Source organism: Talpa europaea (assembly GCF_964194135.1).
Source record: "Talpa europaea genome assembly, chromosome: 4".
NCBI lineage: Eukaryota > Metazoa > Chordata > Mammalia > Eulipotyphla > Talpidae > Talpa > Talpa europaea.
Window position 1 is genome coordinate 95522144 of NC_140070.1, and position 22134 is coordinate 95544277.

At 36.6% G+C, this 22134-nt stretch overlaps 1 protein-coding gene across 3 annotated transcripts; it reads left to right on the forward strand.

The window, feature by feature from the left end:
- Positions 1-10262: 10262 nt before the first annotated feature.
- On the forward strand, positions 10263-20399 carry GTPBP8 (GTP binding protein 8; the record flags this gene model as incomplete). Of its 3 annotated transcripts, none has more annotated exons than XM_084231641.1 (6): positions 10263-10598; positions 12158-12256; positions 14229-14359; positions 15219-15318; positions 17802-17920; positions 20187-20399. In XM_084231641.1, the coding sequence occupies 6 exons, from the start codon at positions 10263-10265 to the stop codon at positions 20305-20307; spliced, it is 906 nt and encodes a 301-aa protein (XP_084087767.1). In that variant the 3' UTR covers positions 20308-20399. The 3 variants fall into 3 exon arrangements, with proteins under 3 accessions (XP_084087767.1, XP_084087769.1, XP_084087768.1); XM_084231643.1 differs by having other exon boundaries at positions 10263-10400; XM_084231642.1 differs by lacking the exon at positions 12158-12256.
- Between the last annotated feature and the right edge of the window lie 1735 nt (positions 20400-22134).

Below are 22134 nucleotides of genomic sequence, written 5' to 3' on the forward strand. Positions count from 1 at the left end.
CCTCCTCAAGCCCCAAGTTGCTGTCAAAGTCCCACTTAGCCTTTCAACCAGCACTTCTAGGTCAACAAATGTGCCCTGGTAAGGTAACGCCAATGTCTATGCCTCCCAATCAGTGTTTGTACTTCTGGATCTTTGGTCAGGTACTTCTTCATTACCTTGAGACCTTTCTAACACTTTCCAGCAGACTTGTTATTACTGCTGTGATCGTAATGATGACGAGGATTAGTTTTTCTGCTTGTCTACAGTGAAACGGCTTGTCTAAATTTCTCTTTGCCATTACATGGAATAGAATGTCCATCCTTTCATTCTTTTCTCATCTCTCACAATCCATCAGCAAGTCTTTTTGATTCCTCCATAAAAAATTTTTTTTTCCTGAACTTGACCATTTCACCCATCTTCACTGTATTGGACTAGAAAAAAAAAAAAAAAGAGGAAGCAGTAATGAATTCCAAAGTAACATCAAAATGATAAACAGATACCAGACTGAAGAACCCTGTCTTTGATGGTTGCTCCCTTTTCTTACAACGCTCTTGTTCTGTATTATTAAAGTCTGCTTATTTTAATCACTTGTAGCATTATGTTAATGAAACATAAGAGCTCAGGTCATCATACATTCAATGTAAGAATTTTAAGAAGTTAGAAATCCTACATTAAAATATTTTCCTTGAGATAATTTTTGGTGAATGAACAACTGTCTAAATTGTGTTCTTGTGACTACTTTCCTTCTAGTGACCTTTCTTGTATGCTTTGATTCAGCTTATTTAATATGCTGCCAATAATCTTGGTGTGGTTTGATTTGAAAGTGGGTGTAGGGGAATTTTTGAAAGAATACTGTTATGATCATCTCACCTTTGGAAAAGAAGTGTTCATAAAACTGTTAAAAATGTTTAGATGTTTGTACTCTGTATTGAGAAAAGGAAGTAGATAAGATCTTTTCTTGATTTGGTGCTTCTATATTTTACTTAGCTGAAGATGATAAGGCAATCAAACCAATAAGAAGCAGAGCCGAGCTTCTGTGGGTAATGTTGCCACTTTGGGCAGAGTGAACCAGGAACTAGTTTGTGCCATAGGTCAATGTACAAACCTTAATTATTTAACATGAGAACCCCAGAACCAACAGTAATGGAAAGGAATGCAAGCAGCTATACCTCCATCTTCAAAAATAAGTTACTCTCACAATATTTATCATGAAACGCCTCCATCCAGACAGAAGACACATAGACCATCAGAATGCTTGGGAGATACTTTTGGAAAAAGAGATATGAGCAGCTAAGCTGCTTTTATCTTTGTCCACTGTACATGTATTAAATAATCTCTGATTTAAAATAATGCATTTTATGACAGCTTAAATTCATTTTGTTGATAAGAAGGAATCAGCAAGGGAGGCTACAAAAATATTATTACTGCTAAAAGTGTTAAGCTTTCCTAGGAATATGTCATCAAATATTTACTTAACTTAATATTTATCTCAAGCCCTCTTGGAAGCGAGTAACAACCTAACTCCTAGACCCCTGGAATATTGGTGATGGTGAATAAGACTTAATACACATATTGGAACTAGTTTTGGGGAAGTGATATGCTGAAATATTTTTGGAACTTATTTGACCTTGTTGAGTTTACAATCATTAGTTCACTGTTACTCTTCTACCAAAGGATATTTTCTTTATCCCATTACAAAATTAGGTAACTCAATTATGTTCCATAGAAACCAACTTGCATTACTACTAAATGAGATTATTTAAACAAAATAGCTTTAAGAGAGTATCAAAATAATGCAAAGAGATGTGTGGTATGAAATTTACTGTCTGTTAAAAGAAACAAAAATGACTAAGAGAACAAAAAGGGTTTTTAAACTATTATTTTTATTAATGTCTTTTGGGGAAAAATTAATAGTAGTACAAAATGATATAAAGTAAAAAGTGAAAATTTTCCTCCAAGGGCCCCAAATTCCATCTACTTTCCCATTCTAACTTCCACTTGAGGTAGACAAAATAATGTCCTGTGCCTACCACTCTCCTCTCCCCCCAAAAGGATATCTATGTCCTGATCCTGTAGTTACATTCCCTGACTTGGCAGACTAGATATTGCAAAAGTGATTAAGTTAAGGATCTTGAACTGGGGAGATTTTCTTGGATTATCTGGTGAGTCCAATGTAATCACAACGATCCTTACAAGGGAAGATGGAGGAGACACAGTCAGAAAAGGAGGGAAGACACTACACCTGACTTTGAACATGGAAGGAGCCACCAGCCAAGGAATGGAGGCTGGGCTAGAAACTCAAAAAGGCAAGCAAGCAGATTGTCTCTAGAGCATCCAAGAGGAACACAGCCTTGCTAACACCTTAATTTTAGCTCAGTGACAGTACTTCAAACTTCTGACATCCAGAATTATAAGACAATAAATCTGTACTATTATGAGCCATAAGTTGATGGAACTTTGTTAGTGCAGCAATAGGAAGTTAATACACTGTTTAACCACTGTTGAACTTGTATAGTATAGCTGCACACAAGATGTACAAAGACCTGTGCCGAAGACCAGCCTCGGCAAAATGTCGTGTCAGGAGTCCCTGAAAGGATGAGACTGCGTCAGCGAAACTTTAAGGGCTGAAGGGAAGGGGATGAGGTAGTGAGGAGACACTGACACTTGATGAAGTGCAAGTATCTTCTACTGAGGGACTCAGCAGGTCTTTATTTATTCATTTTTTGCAAGCAGTGAGATGACATCATCATACGCATAGAAGCAAAGCAGAAACAGTGCATTCTTGCCCATAGAATTTTGGCAGCTACAGTTCTCAGCAAGACGGTAGCCTTCAAGGTTAATAGATAAAAAAAAAAAAAAAAACTAAAGCTTACACTAAAACTCATTATTTCAGTTTAGACAATTACCTAAGACAGCCGATAGCCACCAGTACACCCCTATCGGCTAAAGCCTAAGCATCCAAAGACTCTTCTACTCATATGGCCTTTAGCCGGAGACCAGCTGCTTCTCAGCTATCAGAACATTTTTTACCTAGAAACTTCTTAACACAATTAATTTCATTTAAAAACTTTCCTAAGAGGGCCTCCCCGGTGGCGCAGCGGTTGAGCGCTGGGTTGCGAAACTGCGCACGGCCTCTGCGGCGCCGGTTCGATCCCCGGCTGCTCCCCGGCCACCGGAGGAGGGTCCCACATGGCGCGCAGACCTCTCCTGCGGCCCGCTGCTCCCCTCAGCAGTGTACTTCGGTCCTTCTGCCTGCTCTGCTCCCCGCTCTGGCTCTGGTGAATTCTCTCGCCCTCCCGCGCTTCTGACTGTACCCAGTGCATGTATAAACAAAACAAACAAACCAGCAAACAAATAAATAAAGCATGCCTCTATTAAAAAAAAATAATAATAAAGTTTAAAAAAAAAAAAAAACTTTCCTAAGAAACTTCTAAAAAAAGCAAAAGAAGGACTTAATCGTTGTCCTGGATTGTTTGTCAGGCATGTTCATGTATAACAATTATTTCCCATTGTCAGGCAGGCCAAATTTACAGTGTTTAATTTTTAAGCAGGATAATTCTCCGTGCCATGTGCTTATAATATTCTTATACATATACTTTACTGCCCAATGTATTTTCCGAGAAGTTTTTTCTTATATGACCAAGAACAAAAAACAAAGGAATGCTTATAGGTTATAGATTAATCTTCAGCCCCACAGTGTGAGGCACAAAGAATCTTCAGCCCCACGGTGTGAGGCTCTTTGGAAATCTTTGGCCACAGTGTGAAGCCCTTTTTCTTCAGCCCCATGGTGTGAGGCTCTTTGAGCTTCCGCCCCATGGTGTGAGGCCCTTTTCTTAGCTGCTTGCCAGTGTCTTATCTGACTGGGGCAGCAAGGCCCCCCATAGGCCTGGTATAATTTTCCTTTCTTTGTCTTCTTTATTTGTGCAGAGCTCACCTCTAATATTTGGTGTCTAATATATGGAGTCCAGATGAGAGTGTAGATGGAAGCCCACATACCATATCTCTAAATATTTTTAATCTATAAATCCAAATAAAATTTAAAAAATGTTCTATCCTTTCTTAACAAATATGACTTCAGAACAAAACTCTTTATTATAAACCTATGGTTCGAATAAAACCAAATGCTGGCAAAATATCAAAGAGAATCAAATCCAATTACAAATATGTAAATCTATAATTGATAGCCCATTATGTTTGGAAGAGTTATAAATCACATAACCCAGAAGGCACTATAAATTATACCATAAATCCTATTGCTGTTTCTACACAGCTCACATTTCACAGCTACACAGTGGTTAGTGAACTGACCATTCGTAGGCTTTGTTTAACCTTTTCCCTTTCTCTTTGGGTAAACTATATTTTTGGTAATATACAAGAGTTCCTTATATTCTAGATATTAATCCCTTCAGTTGCCTCCATTTCTAGCCTGGTCCCTACCTATCTGTCTGCTCCCAATAAATAGTTTACAAGTTAAAAGGCTACATAATTTTATTTTAAACTTTGCCCCAAAGACAACAGTAGGTTTCTCTCATGGATTTGAACCTTGGGTTTTGTTGTCTTGTTTTTAACTGTTTTTATTTTAAATTCTTTGACTATCAGATCCATTCATGTGGATTATTTCTAGAATTTTTTTTTATATTTTATATTTTTGGCTTGTGGGTTCATAATGTGAGATTGAGCTCATATTATGAAGGTAAATATCAGTATGTTTCCTTAGTAAACAATTCCACTAGGAGAGGACTCTGAGACTGGTTTCCTTTGGACTTCAACTTGAATGCCATTTCCCTTTACCAACTTTGCTTTGTATTCTTTTGTTCTAATAAATCATAGCTATGAATAACCATAGGCTGACTGTTGTGAATACTCCTAGTGGATCATCAAATTTGGGGAACTATCTTAGGAGCTCTGACACAATCTACCTGTGAATGAATCAAACAGTCTGAATAATTCTCAACACATCTGTCTCTGGAATGTCCTCACATGTATTTAAGGTGTCAGAGACTATACCATTTACTACCAATAAGGCAATTAAGATGTAAATTAGAGGGTCACCCCGATGGCGCAGCAGTTGAGCGGCTGGGTTGCCAAGCTGCCCGCAGCCTCTGTAGCGCCGGTTCGATCCCCAGCCACCAGGCGAGGGTCCCACGTGGCGCGCAGACCTCTCCTGCTGCCCACTGCTCCCCTCAGCAGTGTATTTCATCAGTCTGCCTTTTCTGTTCCCCACTCTGGCTCTGGTGAATTGTCTCACCCTCCCGCGCTTCTGACTGCACCCAGTGCTTGTGTAAATAAATAAATAAATCTTTAAAAAAAAAAAAAAGATATAAATTAGAGGCATACCGCCAACTAAACTTGCCCATCAAAATTAACTTGCCTAACAGGTAACAAATACTAAAGAATTGATCAGTGAGAACAACAAAATTCATGGTTCTCAAAAAAAAAAAAAAACCAAACCACCAAGTTTGTGAATAATATAAAAACATAAGTGTTCTAAAATTTTTAAATAGCACTAATATGGCAGAGATCAAATATACACTTAGAAATGAGAAAAAGTAAGACTATATAAAACAATCACTTTTCTATTGAGAAAAACAACGTTGGGGGAAGTTAAGCTTTACACTACTTCTCCGCCAAACCCAAATCATTCTAAGAACTCACTTCCTACACATGAGCACTGTCTGAGATTTAATCTTCAGATCTCTGCAGAGAAATGTTAGTACAGTAGGCACAACTTTAAAAGAAAGCTCAAAAAGCTTCCCCAAAGAAAAAACCCTCTCCAGACTTAGAGATATTCTCCAAAGTTACATTATGAGTTATAAAGTGAAATTAAATGACTTTGATGAACTCTCAGAAGAAAAGGATCATGGGAAATATGTCTTTTGGATAATGATAAAACTAAATTTTGAGAGTAATAATAATATAACTTAATTAGGAAGTTATGTGGACAAGTTATACATCATGTTGCAGGTGTGTGCCATCAATTTGTGTTAGTGCCATAAATTTGTGTTAGTAATATCTGATGTAAATATTTTTAATAAACTGTTGCACAGAAAATTTGAGAAAAATGTAATTAAGTACATTATTAAAATCATTCATTCAGACAGCAGTTACTACAATTCAAGCTATTTAAGTTACACGTGGAAAGTCCTCCCATAGCATTCTCTTTAATATACTCTCCTCTAATATTTTCTTTCTAATATAAGAGTTTGAGTTCGCAGTTAGATTATATCCATCTTTTTCTAATATTTTATTCCCAGCACTTGGATCAATTCCTGCCATAGCAGTCACTCAATGAATGTTAGTTCTTATTGTTAAAAAAGGGAGAGGTCTTGTGAAGGAAAATAATGATTTATGCAAATTGGGCGCTGACACCTAATCCATTACCTCTCTCTGCCTTTGCTTCTCTCAGAGCATTTAAACCATTTCTAGCCTAGAATGAGAGTTAATTTCTATGTATACTGTGCTTGCTGATTCTGATGTCCACAATTGTGCGTGGCTAGCATTTGTTTTCTTCATATCTCAGATGGAGTTCCTAAACATGACACTTATACGATCTGCACATAAATTGAGATCAGTCTAGATTTAATGGCCATTCATTATAGAGGCTGATATCACTGGAGGAATAATTGAGATGATCCCCTTCATTCTCGATATGACAGAATATATAGTTACCATGACAGAGTATAATTATAATATTTAAGTTAGATTTTTATCAATGAGTTGATTCTAAGCAATGTGACAAAATATGTAATATTTTCCCAAGTCATACTAAATACAAAAATTTGTTAACTTTGTGGTGAATTTTCTCATCTATCATACAGAAAGAATTTTTTCTCAGTAGAATGACCATAAACACATCCTGAACTCTGCTAATTTTCACAATGTAACCAGATTACTGACCTTTACCAAAGATCATAATCCACCATATGAGAAACATTGTGAATGAAAGGAAAACTCTTGAACTTCTTGAAGTCCTTCTATTATGTTAAGGATGAATGCTTATCCTGGACCCACAGATGCTCTAAACCCTAAAATTTTACCTTCACTCCCATATAATAGGGTTGAAAGTAGCATTAAGATACTCTATCCTGCACAATAGTCTGATGGTCCTGGAATGACTCAACAAAACACTCAGCTTCTTACAATGTTGTAATAATCAGGACAGACTCTGCTGCAGTAACAGAAAATCCAAGCCAAATTAATTTCAGTAAAAACAGGGAAAGGGACACACTGACTTGTGTGACTGGCAACTAGCGGGAAAAAGAATATGATATACAAAATATGTCATCACAAGTCAGACGCCCGCCTCCCCAACCCCAACTCTTAATATGACTGTTCTTTATGTGTTAGCTACAGTGTCTCCTAAACACTCATGCATTATGTGCAGTATCCTTCATTAATGTAATTACTTTACATTAATGTAATTTAAATTAATGTAATGATTGACTTGACTGGTTCTACTTCACTCTGACAGACCTCCCAGAACCAAGATGTTGCCATCAGTCAGAATATTTCCAGCACACAGAGAATACCTTTGCAACATCCCATTAACCACAGCAATTTAACCTAATTTCCTGTACTTTGACAACTTCCTGTGAACCTATGATCTCCATCACAGCTCTACAGAGGACCTGGTTCCTTAAGCTAATTTCTCCCATTTCTAGCTATTTTTTCCTCTCACTAGTTGAGTTTGATCACATTTAGTAAAAGAAAGTACAATGTATTATTTATATCATCTTTCTGATCAGATGCTTATTTATACAGATACTTTAAAAAAATAGAATGGATAAGAAAAAAGAATGATTAAATAAATGAAGTTATTTTATTTTTCATATTTATTTCCAGTGGGTTGTCTGACCCCTCTGTTTTTGGATGATAAGACAATTTACTTATTTTGCAAAAACTGTCCTGTCAAATGATTCTAGATTCAGAGCTATGTAGTATTACAAAACCAGTGTTGCGATGTCTATTTATTGCTGAATATTTCCAAAACCCTAAAAATTGGTAGAAATAATGTATGTTCTGGTTTATTTCCAAATCTGGGGCCCAAGGTTTAGAAATGAAATGGCACACAGGAAAGCACTTTCAACTTTCATGAAGCCACATATGTATGGAAATTTGTTATTATGATACAAGTAGCACTATCAATCAGTGGAGTGAAGATATGCTATTAAATATTGTTGAGATAACTAACCAGTTGGGGAAAAAATTAGATGATAATTTTTTAATCTAGGGTACACATCCTATGACTGCCAAGTTCTCTCCTAGGAATATATCCATTTTCTGTAAGTATGCAAAGACATCCATTTATGAGTGCTCACAGCAGCATTATTATAATACTAAATCCATTTGGTGATCAATATGACGCTAGGGAAATAAATGGAATATACTTCCATTAAAAACAAACATGTAGGTTGGCATGCATCGCTATAGAAAGAGTTCCAAGCATACTATTTAAACATAAAAAAAGGGCCCTCCCCGGTGGCGCAGCGGTTGAGCGCTGGGTTGCGAAGCTGCCCGCAGCCTCTGCAGCGCCGGTTCAATCCCCGGCTGCTCCCCGGCCACCGGAGGAGGGTCCCAAATGGCGCGCAGACCTCTCCTGCCGCCCGCTGCTCCCCTCAGCAGTGTACTTCGGTCCTTCTGCCTGCTCTGCTCCCTGCTCTGGCTCTGGTGAATTCTCTCACCCTCCTGCCGCCCGCTGCTCCCCTCAGCAGTGTACTTCAGTCCTTCTGCCTGCTCTGCTCCCTGCTCTGGCTCTGGTGAATTCTCTCACCCTTCCGCGCTTCTGACTGTACCCAGTGCTTGTGTAAATAAATAAATTAAATAAATAAATAAATAAATCTTAAAAAAAAAAAAAGAGTCCTCCTCTCCTGTCTCAGGTAGCTATCCCTTATTAAACATAAAAAAAGTTTGCTGAAAAAAAAAATTTAAAGATTCATCCATCTATGCACACAAGATTTGGGGCACAGGCAAGTGGTGGGGGTCAGGGGGAGGCAGTGGTGGTGAGAGGATTCACCGGAGACAGAGTGGGGAGCAGAACAGGCAGACTGTGAAACACACTGCTGAGGTGCTGAGGGGAGCAGCGGGCGAGCCAGGAGAGGTCTGCTGTGCCATGCGGGGCAGCTCCCCGGCCAGGAATTGAACTCGTGCTGTAGTGGCTGCCCACAGGCCCATAGGCTGCATCTCAATCCCTTGTGCCACTGGGGAGGCCCTGTTGAAAAAGCACTTTTAATTAAAATATATACTGAGAAATATATGCATTCATTCTGTCAGAAGTCCAGGGTGGTGAGTGACACTAAGAGAAGCCTCAAGGCCTAATGGAAAGGATAGAATAGGATGAACTTAGGACAAATCTTGGCGAACTTTATATAGTATATACCCATTTAATTTTTAGTGATGCACAACTAAAACTTATATAATGTTATAAAGCAATGCTACTTTAATTCTTAAAAAAATTGTTGGGCTACCACAGACCAACTTGCTCTCAAAATCCTTGGTCCTGTTCATTAATTTTTCTATCATATACATTTACTAAACACTTGGCGAACAGCTCAAGAGGCTATGAATTAACATTCTTCTGCTGTTTGCTGCTGTTTTTAGAAGCTCTGTCCTCTTATGAGCAGGAATATTTTTCAGTTATTCATTTTATCATATCATCCCAGCCAACCTTGCTCAGTTTGAATTGTTTGAGAATAAATTTTTGAAATAAGATTTTATATAATATATAACTTCCGTGAGACAACTTTCGTGAGACAGCTCTGTAATCTATGTGCAACATTGTTTCGCTTTTATTCTGTTAAGAAATACCTAAAATACAATGACACTTCTTGCAGATAAGGAGATATGGGCAGTCCTTCAATTGAAAACCACATTTCTAACTAGTCCTTTTCTTTTTTGCAAAAATTGACGCTTGGTCGGTAACACAACGTGAACTGTGAGGAGTAAACCTCACAGATGCCCCCAGACCTTCCTTCACACGTTTTCTACCTTGCTTGCAACTCAAGGGCTGCACGTACAGGTTTGCCTTTTCATCAGTGGAAACCGGTAAACACAGAAATGCATGTCAAAGGCGCAATACCGTCATCATGGTCAGAGTGTGAAAGGAAACAAGGAGGGGGGTTTTCCTGCAAGGGCAACGTTTGTTCCCATTCAGTGAATACCGAGAGAGTACGCGGAAAATCAGGAAGGTCAGTGGGAACTACAATTCCCAGCAGGCGTAGCGGGACGAGGCCACGCACACGCAGCTCTAGGGCAGAGATCGCGTTCGGGGCTTTTGGGCGAGGAAAATGGCGGCGCCCAGGCTGCGGCCGTGCCTTGGCAGGCTCTTTGAGATGCCGCCTGCGCTGGGGTGCGCCAACCGAGTTTATAGCACTTCTCAGCCCTTTGCGGAGGTGCTACGGCTGCCGAGGAAGCAACTAACGAAGCTCGTGTTTCCGCTACAGGAACTCGAGCGGCACCTCGTCGCGGACTCGAGGTCGGATCTTCACCTGAAGATTTTCGACCCGAGCCTCGAGGACATCGCGAGGGCGGAGAGCTTTTTCACGGCCTCGGCCAGAAACCGCATCGAGTATCTCAGCTCAGCAGAGCGTCTAGACCATGCCCCGGACCTTCGCCTCCCAGAGGTGAGATTCGTAACTTCCAGCCAGTCTTAAGCACCATTTGAAAGCTTGGACAGGGATTTTGCTGTCACCTATTTCTGGTCACCAAATTATGGTTTGTTTTTGTTTTTTGCAGCTTTGTGTGGATGCATATAATTATTTTAACTAAGTAAGCAATTACAGTTTTAACTAGTTTGGTAATGAATATAAAGGACTTTAAAAGGTTTTAAAATTCCAACTAAAGTTTCCCCAAAATGAGCTAGATTTTATTATCTTTTTCCAATTTAATCGAAGTAGGAAAACATGCCAGGATAAATTATACAAGGTGAAGAACATGTATAGTATGATAGCTTCACAAATGACGTAATTATCAATATGTAATTTTCACTGTAAATTTCCTATCATGTGTAAAAATAATAATTATGTATAGATAGCAATATAGAGATTAAAAAAAAAAAACTTCAGTGAAATACCCTGGGTGCGTTTTGTGGATTTCCTGCAGCTTAATATTTTATTCTAAGTCTTATAAAAGGCGGTTCATATCTCCGTATGTGTTTGCAGAATTGCAACACTGCATTGCAACCGTTCGAATATATTTAGTACTGCTATAATAATTTATTAATTTTGAGATAACATTATTTTTCAGTGTAAGCTTCCAAATTACTGGTCTTTTGTGTAATTCATTTTTTAAAATTCAGTTTTATTATCTATATATTTTCAGCAGATTATTTGAAATTTGTGCATGACTCAGATCACTTCATTTTGAAGGACTGGCCCCAGTTTTGCAAAATATATAGCAGCCCTGCCTCTGCCCACTACATGTCGCCTAATCATATTTATAACCAAAAGTGTCTTTATAGATTTCCAAAATAACACCCCCCCCATTGGCATTGCCCTCATTTAGAACCACTGAATAGTATTGTAGCCCTCAGTACCATATCAAAGAGCAGAGACATTTTTATAAATGGTTAGTATCAGATATATATCTTTGCTTTTTTATGTTAAAGGAGAAAAGATTAATTACAATCAGCAAGGTCAAGGGAATGGAATAACCTTATAACCACAATGGTGTATTCTGGGAGTTTGTGGGGAAATGTGGTTCCAGCATGTAGTTCTGCTTTAGAACCAGTCATGATAAAATGCATGTCATTTTTTAATTCAAAAAGTTTTGTAAAGTGATTAATAAATGTTGCAAAAATGTTGCAAATATTTGTAATTAAAGCACAGAGTCTAGAGACAGGTCCTAAGTTTAAATTCCATCTCCATCATTTTTTTGCTGTATAGTTTTAGATCAATTATTTAACCTCCCTCTACCTCTAGTTTTATCATCAGTAAAACAGGAATAATATTACTTACTTCATAGATACATTGTAAAAGTAAATAAGAAAATATATGTCAAGTGCTTTGGCAGTACCTGGCACATTGAAATCATTCAGTGGATAGTAGCTATATGAGGCTTGACTAACCTTAAGCCACTTTTTATTGTCAAGCAAAACTGAGGTTTGACAGATTTTCAATATGTAATATACACATATAACCATAGGTAAGCTAATTTTCAATTATCTTCTTTTTCCTTGATTGAGGTGTGTTTTATAGGCAGAAGCAATGTTGGAAAATCCTCCTTAATAAAAGCTTTATTTTCACTTGCCCCAGAGGTTGAAGTCAGAATCTCCAAAAAACCGGTAAGTTAATATCCCTGTATTATTGACTAAGATAATTGCGAAGTTCCTAGAAAAGTGTTTTCTTTCAAACAAGTAGTAAGATAAAACATTTGTTAATGCCAATATATTTTTCTGACAAAAAGAAAGTTTGATTTTAGTAGTCTTGCCAGTATGTTGACGAAATCGTCCTTTTTCCTGATCTTTTCCAAATAGCTGCCAAGAGTGTTTTACTGTCATACTATATTTGCTTCTAGGAGAATGATCTATTTCTACATTGATTTTAGAGGAAACAGCATTAAAGTGGTGGTTTTTTCTCTCAATCTTTCATATTTTGCCAGTACACACACACACCCCCATCCCCACAGCTCGCCACCCCAGCAGTTTATCCAGTGTCTTCCCAGCCAGTCAGCTGTGGTTACTTTCTATTATTTTCTAGTTCCCTCTACTTCCTTCTAAATAATGCAGATCCTACCAATCTGTAAGATACCCTCTCTTCAAAACTAACCCCTAGCTCCCCTCACCTTATTTTCTATCCATGGCAAAATATTTCCACCAACCCAAAGCTCTTTAACCCCCTCTCACCACCCTTTTTTTTTATAACCCTCCCACTAGACTTCACTACTCTTAACAGAATTGATATGCTGGCTCAGTGGCCGATGATTGTTTCCATTTGGTAATCCTAACTCCTGCCTTCCTTACCACTTCTGTGTAGGATGGTTCTCTTCATGCTGTGAGAAAACAATGGAAGAAATGAATTCTTGACATTCCTAATCTATAATTCTGAAGTCTTTTTTCCTATAGGTAGATACATAGGCTGACTGGGAACTTAAGCACCATTTGTAAACTTTCTCTCTGAAAATATTTGTTCTATCAAACAATTGACATTTAAAGTTATTTATCTTAATATTTTCAGATTGGACACAAAACCATTAATAAACTTTTATCGTCTTTATATCATTTTTAGTTGCACAGATATTTTATAGTGTTGTACAGATTTTTTTTAAATGATTTAATGAAAGTACTTAAACTTATCTAGTGGAATGTGCAAAAACATCTTGATTTTAAGGAAGCAGTACTGTACCAGGCACAATAAACTATCAGTCTTTGGATCTAGGTTTTATGAAAAATTGTAGGACTGATGATAAGCATTTTATCCTATCTTCCATGATTCATTTCTCTTTAAAGTGGAGACTTATTATTCATCAGAGAATATTAATCAGTGAAATCATACCATTAAGAACAGGGTTGAGGGTCTCCCTGGTGGCGCAAGGGGTTAAGCACCGCACTGTGAAGCAATCCACAGCCATGCATGAGTTAGATCCCCCAACAGCCAGAGAGAAACCTACATGGTGAAGCAGACCTCTTCTGTCTCGCCCGCTGCTCCCTTCGGCATTGTATTTCAGTCAGTCTGCCTTTTCTGTTCCCCACTCTGTCTCTGGTGAATCTTACTCCCCGCATCTCTGGCCTGTACCCCAGCTCTTGTATGCATAAATAAATAAATCTTTTTTAAAAAGAAAAGAAAAGAACAGGGTTGAGAGAACTAATCTCATAGGAAAGATTCTAAAATATTTTGTCTACATATTTCTAATACAGAATCTGAAGTTCTTCCTAAATCATATAGATTTTCTTAGAAAAATGAATTGGAGGGGAAAAGTATCATCCAAACTTATCTCCAGCCACTTCCTCCTGTCTTCCTTTCTGGTCATCATCAGCATAGCTTCAGTTATATACATGATGCTTAGGGCTTTAATAAATATTGATTAAAATAAAATATTTGACAGTGCCGCACTCAACCTGCTGCACCACTGGGGAGGCTTGCCTGTTCTGCTCCCTGCTTTGTCTCTGGTGAATCCTCTCACCCTCCCGTGCCTCTGGCCTGTACCCCAGCTCTTGTATAAAAATAAATAAATCTTTTTTTAAAAAAAAGTATTTGAGTCATGAAATATATAAAGAACTTTTAAAAAAGCTTTTCTTTTTCCATTTACTTTATCAGGGGCACACAAAGAAAATGAATTTTTTCAAAGTTGGAAAATACTTTACATTGGTGGACATGCCAGGTTATGGCTATAGAGCACCTGAAGATTTTGTTGAAATGGTAGAGACATATCTAAAAGAACGAAGGAAGTAAGGAAAAAAGTTTTTGTATAATAGTTACACATTTAACCCAAAAGCATATTTTCATTAATAGCACTGTACATAATGAACACTTTAGTTTTATCAAATAACTTCTTATGGAAAGTCTATCTTGTTTTCTTAATATTCTGCAACATACTATTTAAGACCATGGTATGTACTGCTTTGGTTCTGCCGATAGGCTAGACTAATTTTAAATTCAAGTGTTCCTCTAAATTGAGACCATAAATTGTACTTCAACAGAATTTACTAATTTTGGTACACCAGATTCTTAGCTAATTTTGAAAATGAAAATTGATGTGGCATTTGCCAATATAAATAAGCTTCAGTGAATTCTGATTATTGATACTTCTGACATCACATCCTTTGTAAATGTTACCCTTTTTAAGTGGCAGTACTGTTTCAAGTATTACATGATAGAATAGAAAAATTAATGTTAAAGTTCTGAAGTATAAAAAAGTGTTTATAATAATCTTGCTTGTTGTAACTTTACATAGAAGCTAAGGTGAAACATTCACACAAGAAAATACGAATTGTAATGTACCTGGTTCATGTCTATTTCTCCCTTTCATTTTTGCATCCAGTTTCATGCAGAGTGCCTGATGTTTAATACAGGCTAGTGCTATAAATTAATATTTAGTAAATTAGGTTAAGAATAAACACCATTGAGAAATATTGCACTGTAGGGTAGACTTCCTGGTGTATTGAGAATTCCTTTTACCAAACGACATTTTTTAATTTTGGATTGAAAAGTAGTCAAAGGAAATTTTCTTAGTATAGTGTGGGTGAGGGGAGAAAAGAATGAGTTTGTTGTATATTGCCATTAATCTTCATTTCTGCATTCTTGTAGTTTGATGAGAACTTTTTTGTTAGTGGATAGTGTTGTTGGAATTCAAAAGACAGACAATATTGCCATAGAAATGTGTGAAGAATTTGCATTACCTTATGTGGTAAGTACAGTATTGTTTTTTAATCATGGTTTCTGTTAGAAATACCAATTATGTGAAGATAAGAGTACCTTTTGAAATAATCTTTTCACTTAATTAGCATTTAATGTTACAGGTAAGTTTTATGGTACTTTTATTCTCTTCTTTCAACTTTTAAACTTTCAAAATTATAGTCAATGTAACATTTTAAAAGCTGTTTATTCAGCGTTTGTTTTTCTTCCCCCCTGCAATGTAAATACCTGTGATACACATGCTAGTAGCTATTTTTTTTTTAAAGATTATTTATTTATTTATACAAGCACTGGGTACAGTCCGAAGTGTGGGAGGGTAAAAGAATTCACCAGAGCAGGAAGCAGAACAGGCAGAATGACTGAAATACACTGCTGAGGGGAGCAGCAGGCGTGGCAAGAGAGGTTTGCGTGCCATGTGGGACCCTCGCAGGTGGCCGGGGAGCGAACCGGCGCTGCAGGGGCTGCAGGCAGCTTTGTAGCCCAGCGCTCAACCGCTGTGCCACCAGGGGAGGCCCCACATGTTAGTAGCTATTAACAGCAGTTTGGCAGGTGATTTTTATTAGATGTAAATAAAACTGCAACTAAAAAATTTGCTAAAATAATTTAGATTTGAAGAACCATTACAAAAACATAGCAAGCTCCAGCACATACAATTATGTTTTTATATTTTTAAAGAAAACAAAATTTCTTCCAAGAATATCTTAGCAGTTTTGTCTTTCTGTTGTCTTAGATTAGAATACATTTTAGTAGGTTGGCATCCATTTGCTTTACTCTGTTAGTTTTCCAGATATTACAGAGTTCTTAAAGTCCTTCTAAGGATAAGGGAAGAAGCCAGTGGCAATAGTTTGATTTCAAAAATAAATCAGAAAAACCATCAAAATGTAACAGTGGCATTTATGCAAATCAAACTGTGTCACTAGTCCGCAATTTTTTGGCATTCTTGGTGTTATGGAATTCCTGGGGCTTGTACAAGGCCTGTGCAGCATTAGACAGAACTTACCATATTGTTAGGGGGAAAAGGATGTCCTAAAACTAATTTTATACAGGCTTTGTGGACTCCACCCCCACCCCAGGCCAAAGCCAAAGACACTGGGAACTCCAAATCCCATCACCACCAAAGGGAAGGTGGCTGGGACCTGAGGGTGGGGTTAAGCAGTCAGGTTGGTATAAAGCCAGACATGTGGGCTTTGGAGGGGTTCCCCCATTTTGGCTCTCCGCCAGTTCGCAGCGTCCGGCCAGCTCTGGGAGTGTTTTTTGGGTTTCTAGGCGGATGGGGTAGGACACATTAAAGACTTTATTTCCCTATTTTCTCCCTGAGTTGTACATTTTCCTTATTTCCTTTTCCCTTGTAAATAAACCTTTTATTAACCTTTTGTGTATGCCTATAGTGGAGTATTAATAAGTCCCTTTTAAGCGCGGGGGTGAGGACCCACAGCCAGGCAACCCGTTCAATATCGGGACTGCCCTATAACAGCTGGCGCCCAACATGGTTTCCAAGCTTCAATATGAGGATTCAAAGCATTGATAAACATCGTCTACAGGATGCCCAAATATTGACCAACTGATTTTATTAAATGATAGTATTACTGATTTGGTATTATAGGTACCATTTTGTGAAATCATGTATTTCCTTTTTAACTTTAAAGAAACATTACTTTCTCTTTTGGAGAAGTTGTGGTAGATAGATTAGGTCTCCTTTTAAACACCAGCGTATTTGCCTTCATGAGGAGACTTTCATTTGTAGAGAGGGACTCACAAGTCGTTAGAAACTACACACTTTGTGCTTTAGCCATTAGCATTTTTTATCACTGAAAAACATGAATGATTAGTAATGAAATTCAATTTTATAGTAATTCTACAGGAAAGCCTAATAGATCAAGGGTTTACTTTTTGAATAAGTATTCAAAGTAGTTACTTACTAGTAAGCCTAGTAGATTCTAGCATTACCTGGAATATAACTGTTATAACTTGGAATATAAATATAAATAGTGGATACAACCTAAAATTAGCCTGAGCCTGACTTTTAATTTTTCCTTTATATTATTATATATAAGGTAGAATCAGGTATAATTGGCAATTTTATATAGTAATCTCACTTATAAATCTTATAGTAATACTCACTTATAAATCTTATACCACAAGATATACAGTCATCATTTAAAACATTTGACTTTGCATGTCATGTCTCCAAGGTCCTTTTCACTGGTCTTGAATCCAAGATACTATGGCCTTTGTAGTTTAAACACCACTAAGTAGCAGACATATAGTATATGCTTTATATATCGCATGCATTAATTCATTTTATTTTCAGAGCAGCTCCTTCAAAGCTCTCTGCTTTTATTTAATAGATGAGAAAACAAGTGCAGAGAGCTTAAATAACTTGCACAGGTCACCTTGTTTTAACTAGTTAATTGTAATTAAAATGTAAATTCCAAAATACTTTATTTCTGATGCTTAAATTTTGTTTTCTTGCAGATGGTATTAACAAAAATTGACAAATCTTCCAAGGGACATCTTTTAAAACAAGTGCTTCAGATCCAAAAATTTGTTGATACTAAAACACAAGGATGTTTTCCTCAGTTGTTTCCTGTAAGGTAAGAGTTGAATTATTTTTATAATAATTTTATAATATATATATTAATATATATAATATAAAATAAAATAAAAAAGGTTTAAATAATATATTTATGGTACAATATATTTAAATAATATATAATAATAAATAATATAATATCAATATTATATTAAATAACATGGTATTAAATATAAAATATTTTATATTTATATTGTGTATTTTACACTATTTTATATATCATTTTATAATATGTAAAATTTTATAATAATTTTATAATAAATACTAACAATACTAATAATACTAACAGTCTTTAGTATTAAATCAGTGTTTCTTCAATTGAGGTATCATTTAAACTTGGAGTTGTTTAGAAGACTACCCGCTTAGCTATGATTTACTGTTACAACCATCAGCACATTTATGTTTGGCTTCTTTCTAGTCTGTCCTGCTTCTGCAGGTTCTTGCTGGATCTTTCCTATAGGTATCTTTATTCTCTTTTTAGTCTAGTCAGTCTACTTCCACAATAGCAGAGGTAAAACATTTTCCTTCTTAAAAGTCAGTTAAACAACAGTCACAGTAGAGATGCTATCATCCCTTTCTCAATTTAGCTCATTTAGCTGTGCAAGATAAAAACTTTCCTTTAGCAGTCCATATGTAAAGAAGAAATATAAATGTAAAATATATTTTAATATAAATGTAAAATGTATTGTGATCATTATATACACCGGGGGACACATGGCAAATGGTAGTTCCTTTCCAAAGGTCAGGAGAGCAGTAAATGGTACATTAGACTAATAACCCAGATTATCAGATTCCCAATATTTTTACAGGTATTATCTTTTTTTTTTTTTTAATTTATACAAGAGCTGGGGTACAGGTCAGAGGTGCGGGAGGGTGAGATAATTCACCAGAGACAGAGCGGGGAGCCGAACAGGCAGAAGGACCAAAGACACTGCTGAGAGGAGCAACAGGCGAGGCAGGAGAGGTCTGTCGTGCTGTGTGGGTTTCTGCCTGGCCTGCTGGGAATTGAATCCGCACTGCAGAGGCTGTTGACAGCTTCATAGCACGGCGCTCAACGCGCTGCGCCACCTGGGAGGCCCAGGTATATTTAAATATGCCAGTGTTCTTTGCTGCATAACTCTGGAATCACTGTGCTACCCTGCTTGCCACAAGGGATCAGGATACAACACTCAAAGTGTAATAATTGGAACACAGGAGCACGCTGGCTTTCAAAAACTTTAGTGTTCACTATGTCACAACAACCACATACAGGAAGTTATTGGGCTGTACTCCATGGCTCTCAATACCCAGTTCAGCAAGTAGTTATATATACTCCTTGCTCTTTGCATGACAAAGTCCCAATAATTGTGGTCTATTCACAAGAGTTACCATAAAGTAAGTCAGATTTTATTTCCTTCTCTTCTTGTAATCTTGATAGAAGAAAGGTGGAGTATGAGGTAGACATGTGGTCCAGTGAGGTTTGGTCTGTAAGCCGATAGGCAAAAGTTAAATGTTTGCTTCATGTCTGAACTCGGCCCTTGCCGAGCAGAGAATTATAAATGCTAAACGACTCTTAAGGAATGATGCTGGGATCACTCAGACTTTATATAACACATGGTTTTCCATGTAGTGAAATTCTAAGCAATAAGTACTAACTCTAAGACAAAGAAAATCCTGAATTGACAGAAATGTTGCCAGTGAGTTCAAGGTGCCATAGTTAGTATGTGAACTGTCCAACTGGTATCTCTCCTTTAAACTGTATCTTTAGTATAACCACAGGGTTCACCATTGTTGTTCTCAAGCAGGCTGCTTTGGTCAGAATGTCAAAATACTATACCAAGAAGAGAATTCAATATCTAGGAGACACTATTTTACCTTTTCTGTATACAAATACACCTTATACCTATATCCATAAAAGTCCATGTATCCTGAGAAAACTTGTGGTTATCTCCATGCCAACCAATGATATTTTTTTTAATTGCTTAAAAGTATCTGAATTACTAAGGTGATTGAATCTTTGTTGAAAAATAAACCAAGGAGACCGAAACTTTCATTCTGGAAAAGAAAATTCAAAATAGAAGATAATGTTAAATGTTTAGACTCATGAGGGAGATAGATTTTAGAACACTACAAGAAACTGAGGAAGAGGAGAAAGGCAAGACAAATTAAGGCATTCTGTTTGTCACATGGAACTCACAAGCATTTTAAACAAACTTTAAGTTAGATTAATTAAGATCTTTTGCCATCTGAAATAAGGGAAGAAAATTATTAATTTTTTTTTTTTTCAGTGCTGTGACCTATTCTGGAATCCACCTGTTAAAATGCTTTATAGCAAACATAACAGGAAATCTCAAGACTGAGAGCTGCCAGATTCAGAAATCTTCTTGCCAATTAGAATTAAACACCTAGAATTTCAACATTGTTTTAAATGTTCTGTATCTAAAACGTGCAGAAGAATCACTAGAGCTTTAAAACCTGCATCCTTGAAAAACAAGAATGAATTTGTGCCTGAGGGAGGAAAAGGGTTTATAAATAAGATTATACTGATCATTAGAACAGATACTAGTAGTTTTTCCTGTTTTAACAAACTGAAAAACAAGAGCATATGGTGTTCACAAAATGAAAATGATTTACCACAGAAAAGGGTTTGCCATGTTATTTATTGGATTTGTCTTCTAAAGAAAATGCCTATTATGAATATATTTTTAAATATTAAAATGAACTAGTAAAAAAGGTTTCTTTTGTATTAAGCAGTTATAGACAGATTGAATACTCCTATATGTTCCTATAAATTATCTTTTTTTCTGAGTTCTTTATTCAATGAGTCACCCTCAGGTAAACATAGGATTCAGAATCAGAAGATCAGATATTATAAGTTCCAATTCTAATATTATATGTTGGACTTTGGGAAAATAACTAGATTTCTTTTGATCTTTATAACTCTAGCCTCCAAAGTAGTAAAGATTATAATGATATAAATAAAAGGATGTATGCATATTCGTAAAACAAAACCAAAAGCAAAATTCACAGAAATTTATCATAGAAAATATTCTGTCATGGAAGTAACATTTTATCTTGTGAAAGCCCAAAAAAATTAGTTTCGAAAGTGAGAAAACTTAAGGTCAAGAGATGAAGTTAAGAACTGGGACAGTTTAGAATTGCTATCTTAAGATTCAGAGCGGGAAAGTAAAAGTGTTCATTTGGATTAAAGTTAATAGAAAAGATTTTTATAAGGATGCTATTGACCTATTCATGTAAGTGACTTATCTTTTCAAACTAAGGTAGAATTTTGAAAGGTTATAGCAATAGCCATGTATAGAAAATTAAGACTAAAACAACGCTGTAGCTTTTTCAGAAAATTTAATTTTTTAATATATTTTCAGTTGTTTTCCAGTTGATAACACTGGTCTACTCTAAGCAGCAGTGTTTTAAACAAAAAAAGGGACTTTATATAAGCATTCACAAAGTAAAATATATGCCTTAGAAATTGCCTTAGAAATCATCTCTGCTTGACAGTGTTACTACTTGTTTTAGCTCTGATTTTTCTAAAAGCAGAATCCAAGACAAAAAATTGTATGTGGTGATTAATTTTGGAAGTGATCCCAAGGAACAGACATGGTAGGGAAATAAAACAGAAGAAAAGCCAACCACGGATGTATCAAGACACCACATTGGCAGTAGTGCTGATCTCAAGGGGCCTTCTTAGCCTTATAAAATGTGCCACTGAATTGTCTTTGAAGGGAGTCAAGGATGGCCCTATACCTCTTCCAAATTGTACCTGTCTGAATACAAAATGGCTCCTATAGCTTGCCAGATGCCAGGAAGCAGGACAAGGGAGGTCCTTGGAGCAAGGGATAAGATGCAGTTAACTGCCCAGTCCTACTTAAATCTGGTTGCCACAGAAGGGCCTGAAGAAAGACCAAGAGGATTTGAAGTAATAAAACATGGAAGATCTCACCGTTCTATTCTCATAAATGACCTGAGTGTTCCAGTGCCACCAAAAGTGATAAAATTGGTATTCACTGTGATGACACCGACAATTTTGAATCTACTAGGTAAAACTATGCTTTTGTATATTTTACATTTCACTTAAAAATATGTAACATTTGAATTTAAGTTGTTTGGATAAATGAACTGATAGAGAATTCTACATTATAAATTATCATTTTGTGTATGAAGCCTTTTACCATTTTTCCCAGATTTATAAGGTCAGGAAATGGAGAAAAATGAAAAAAA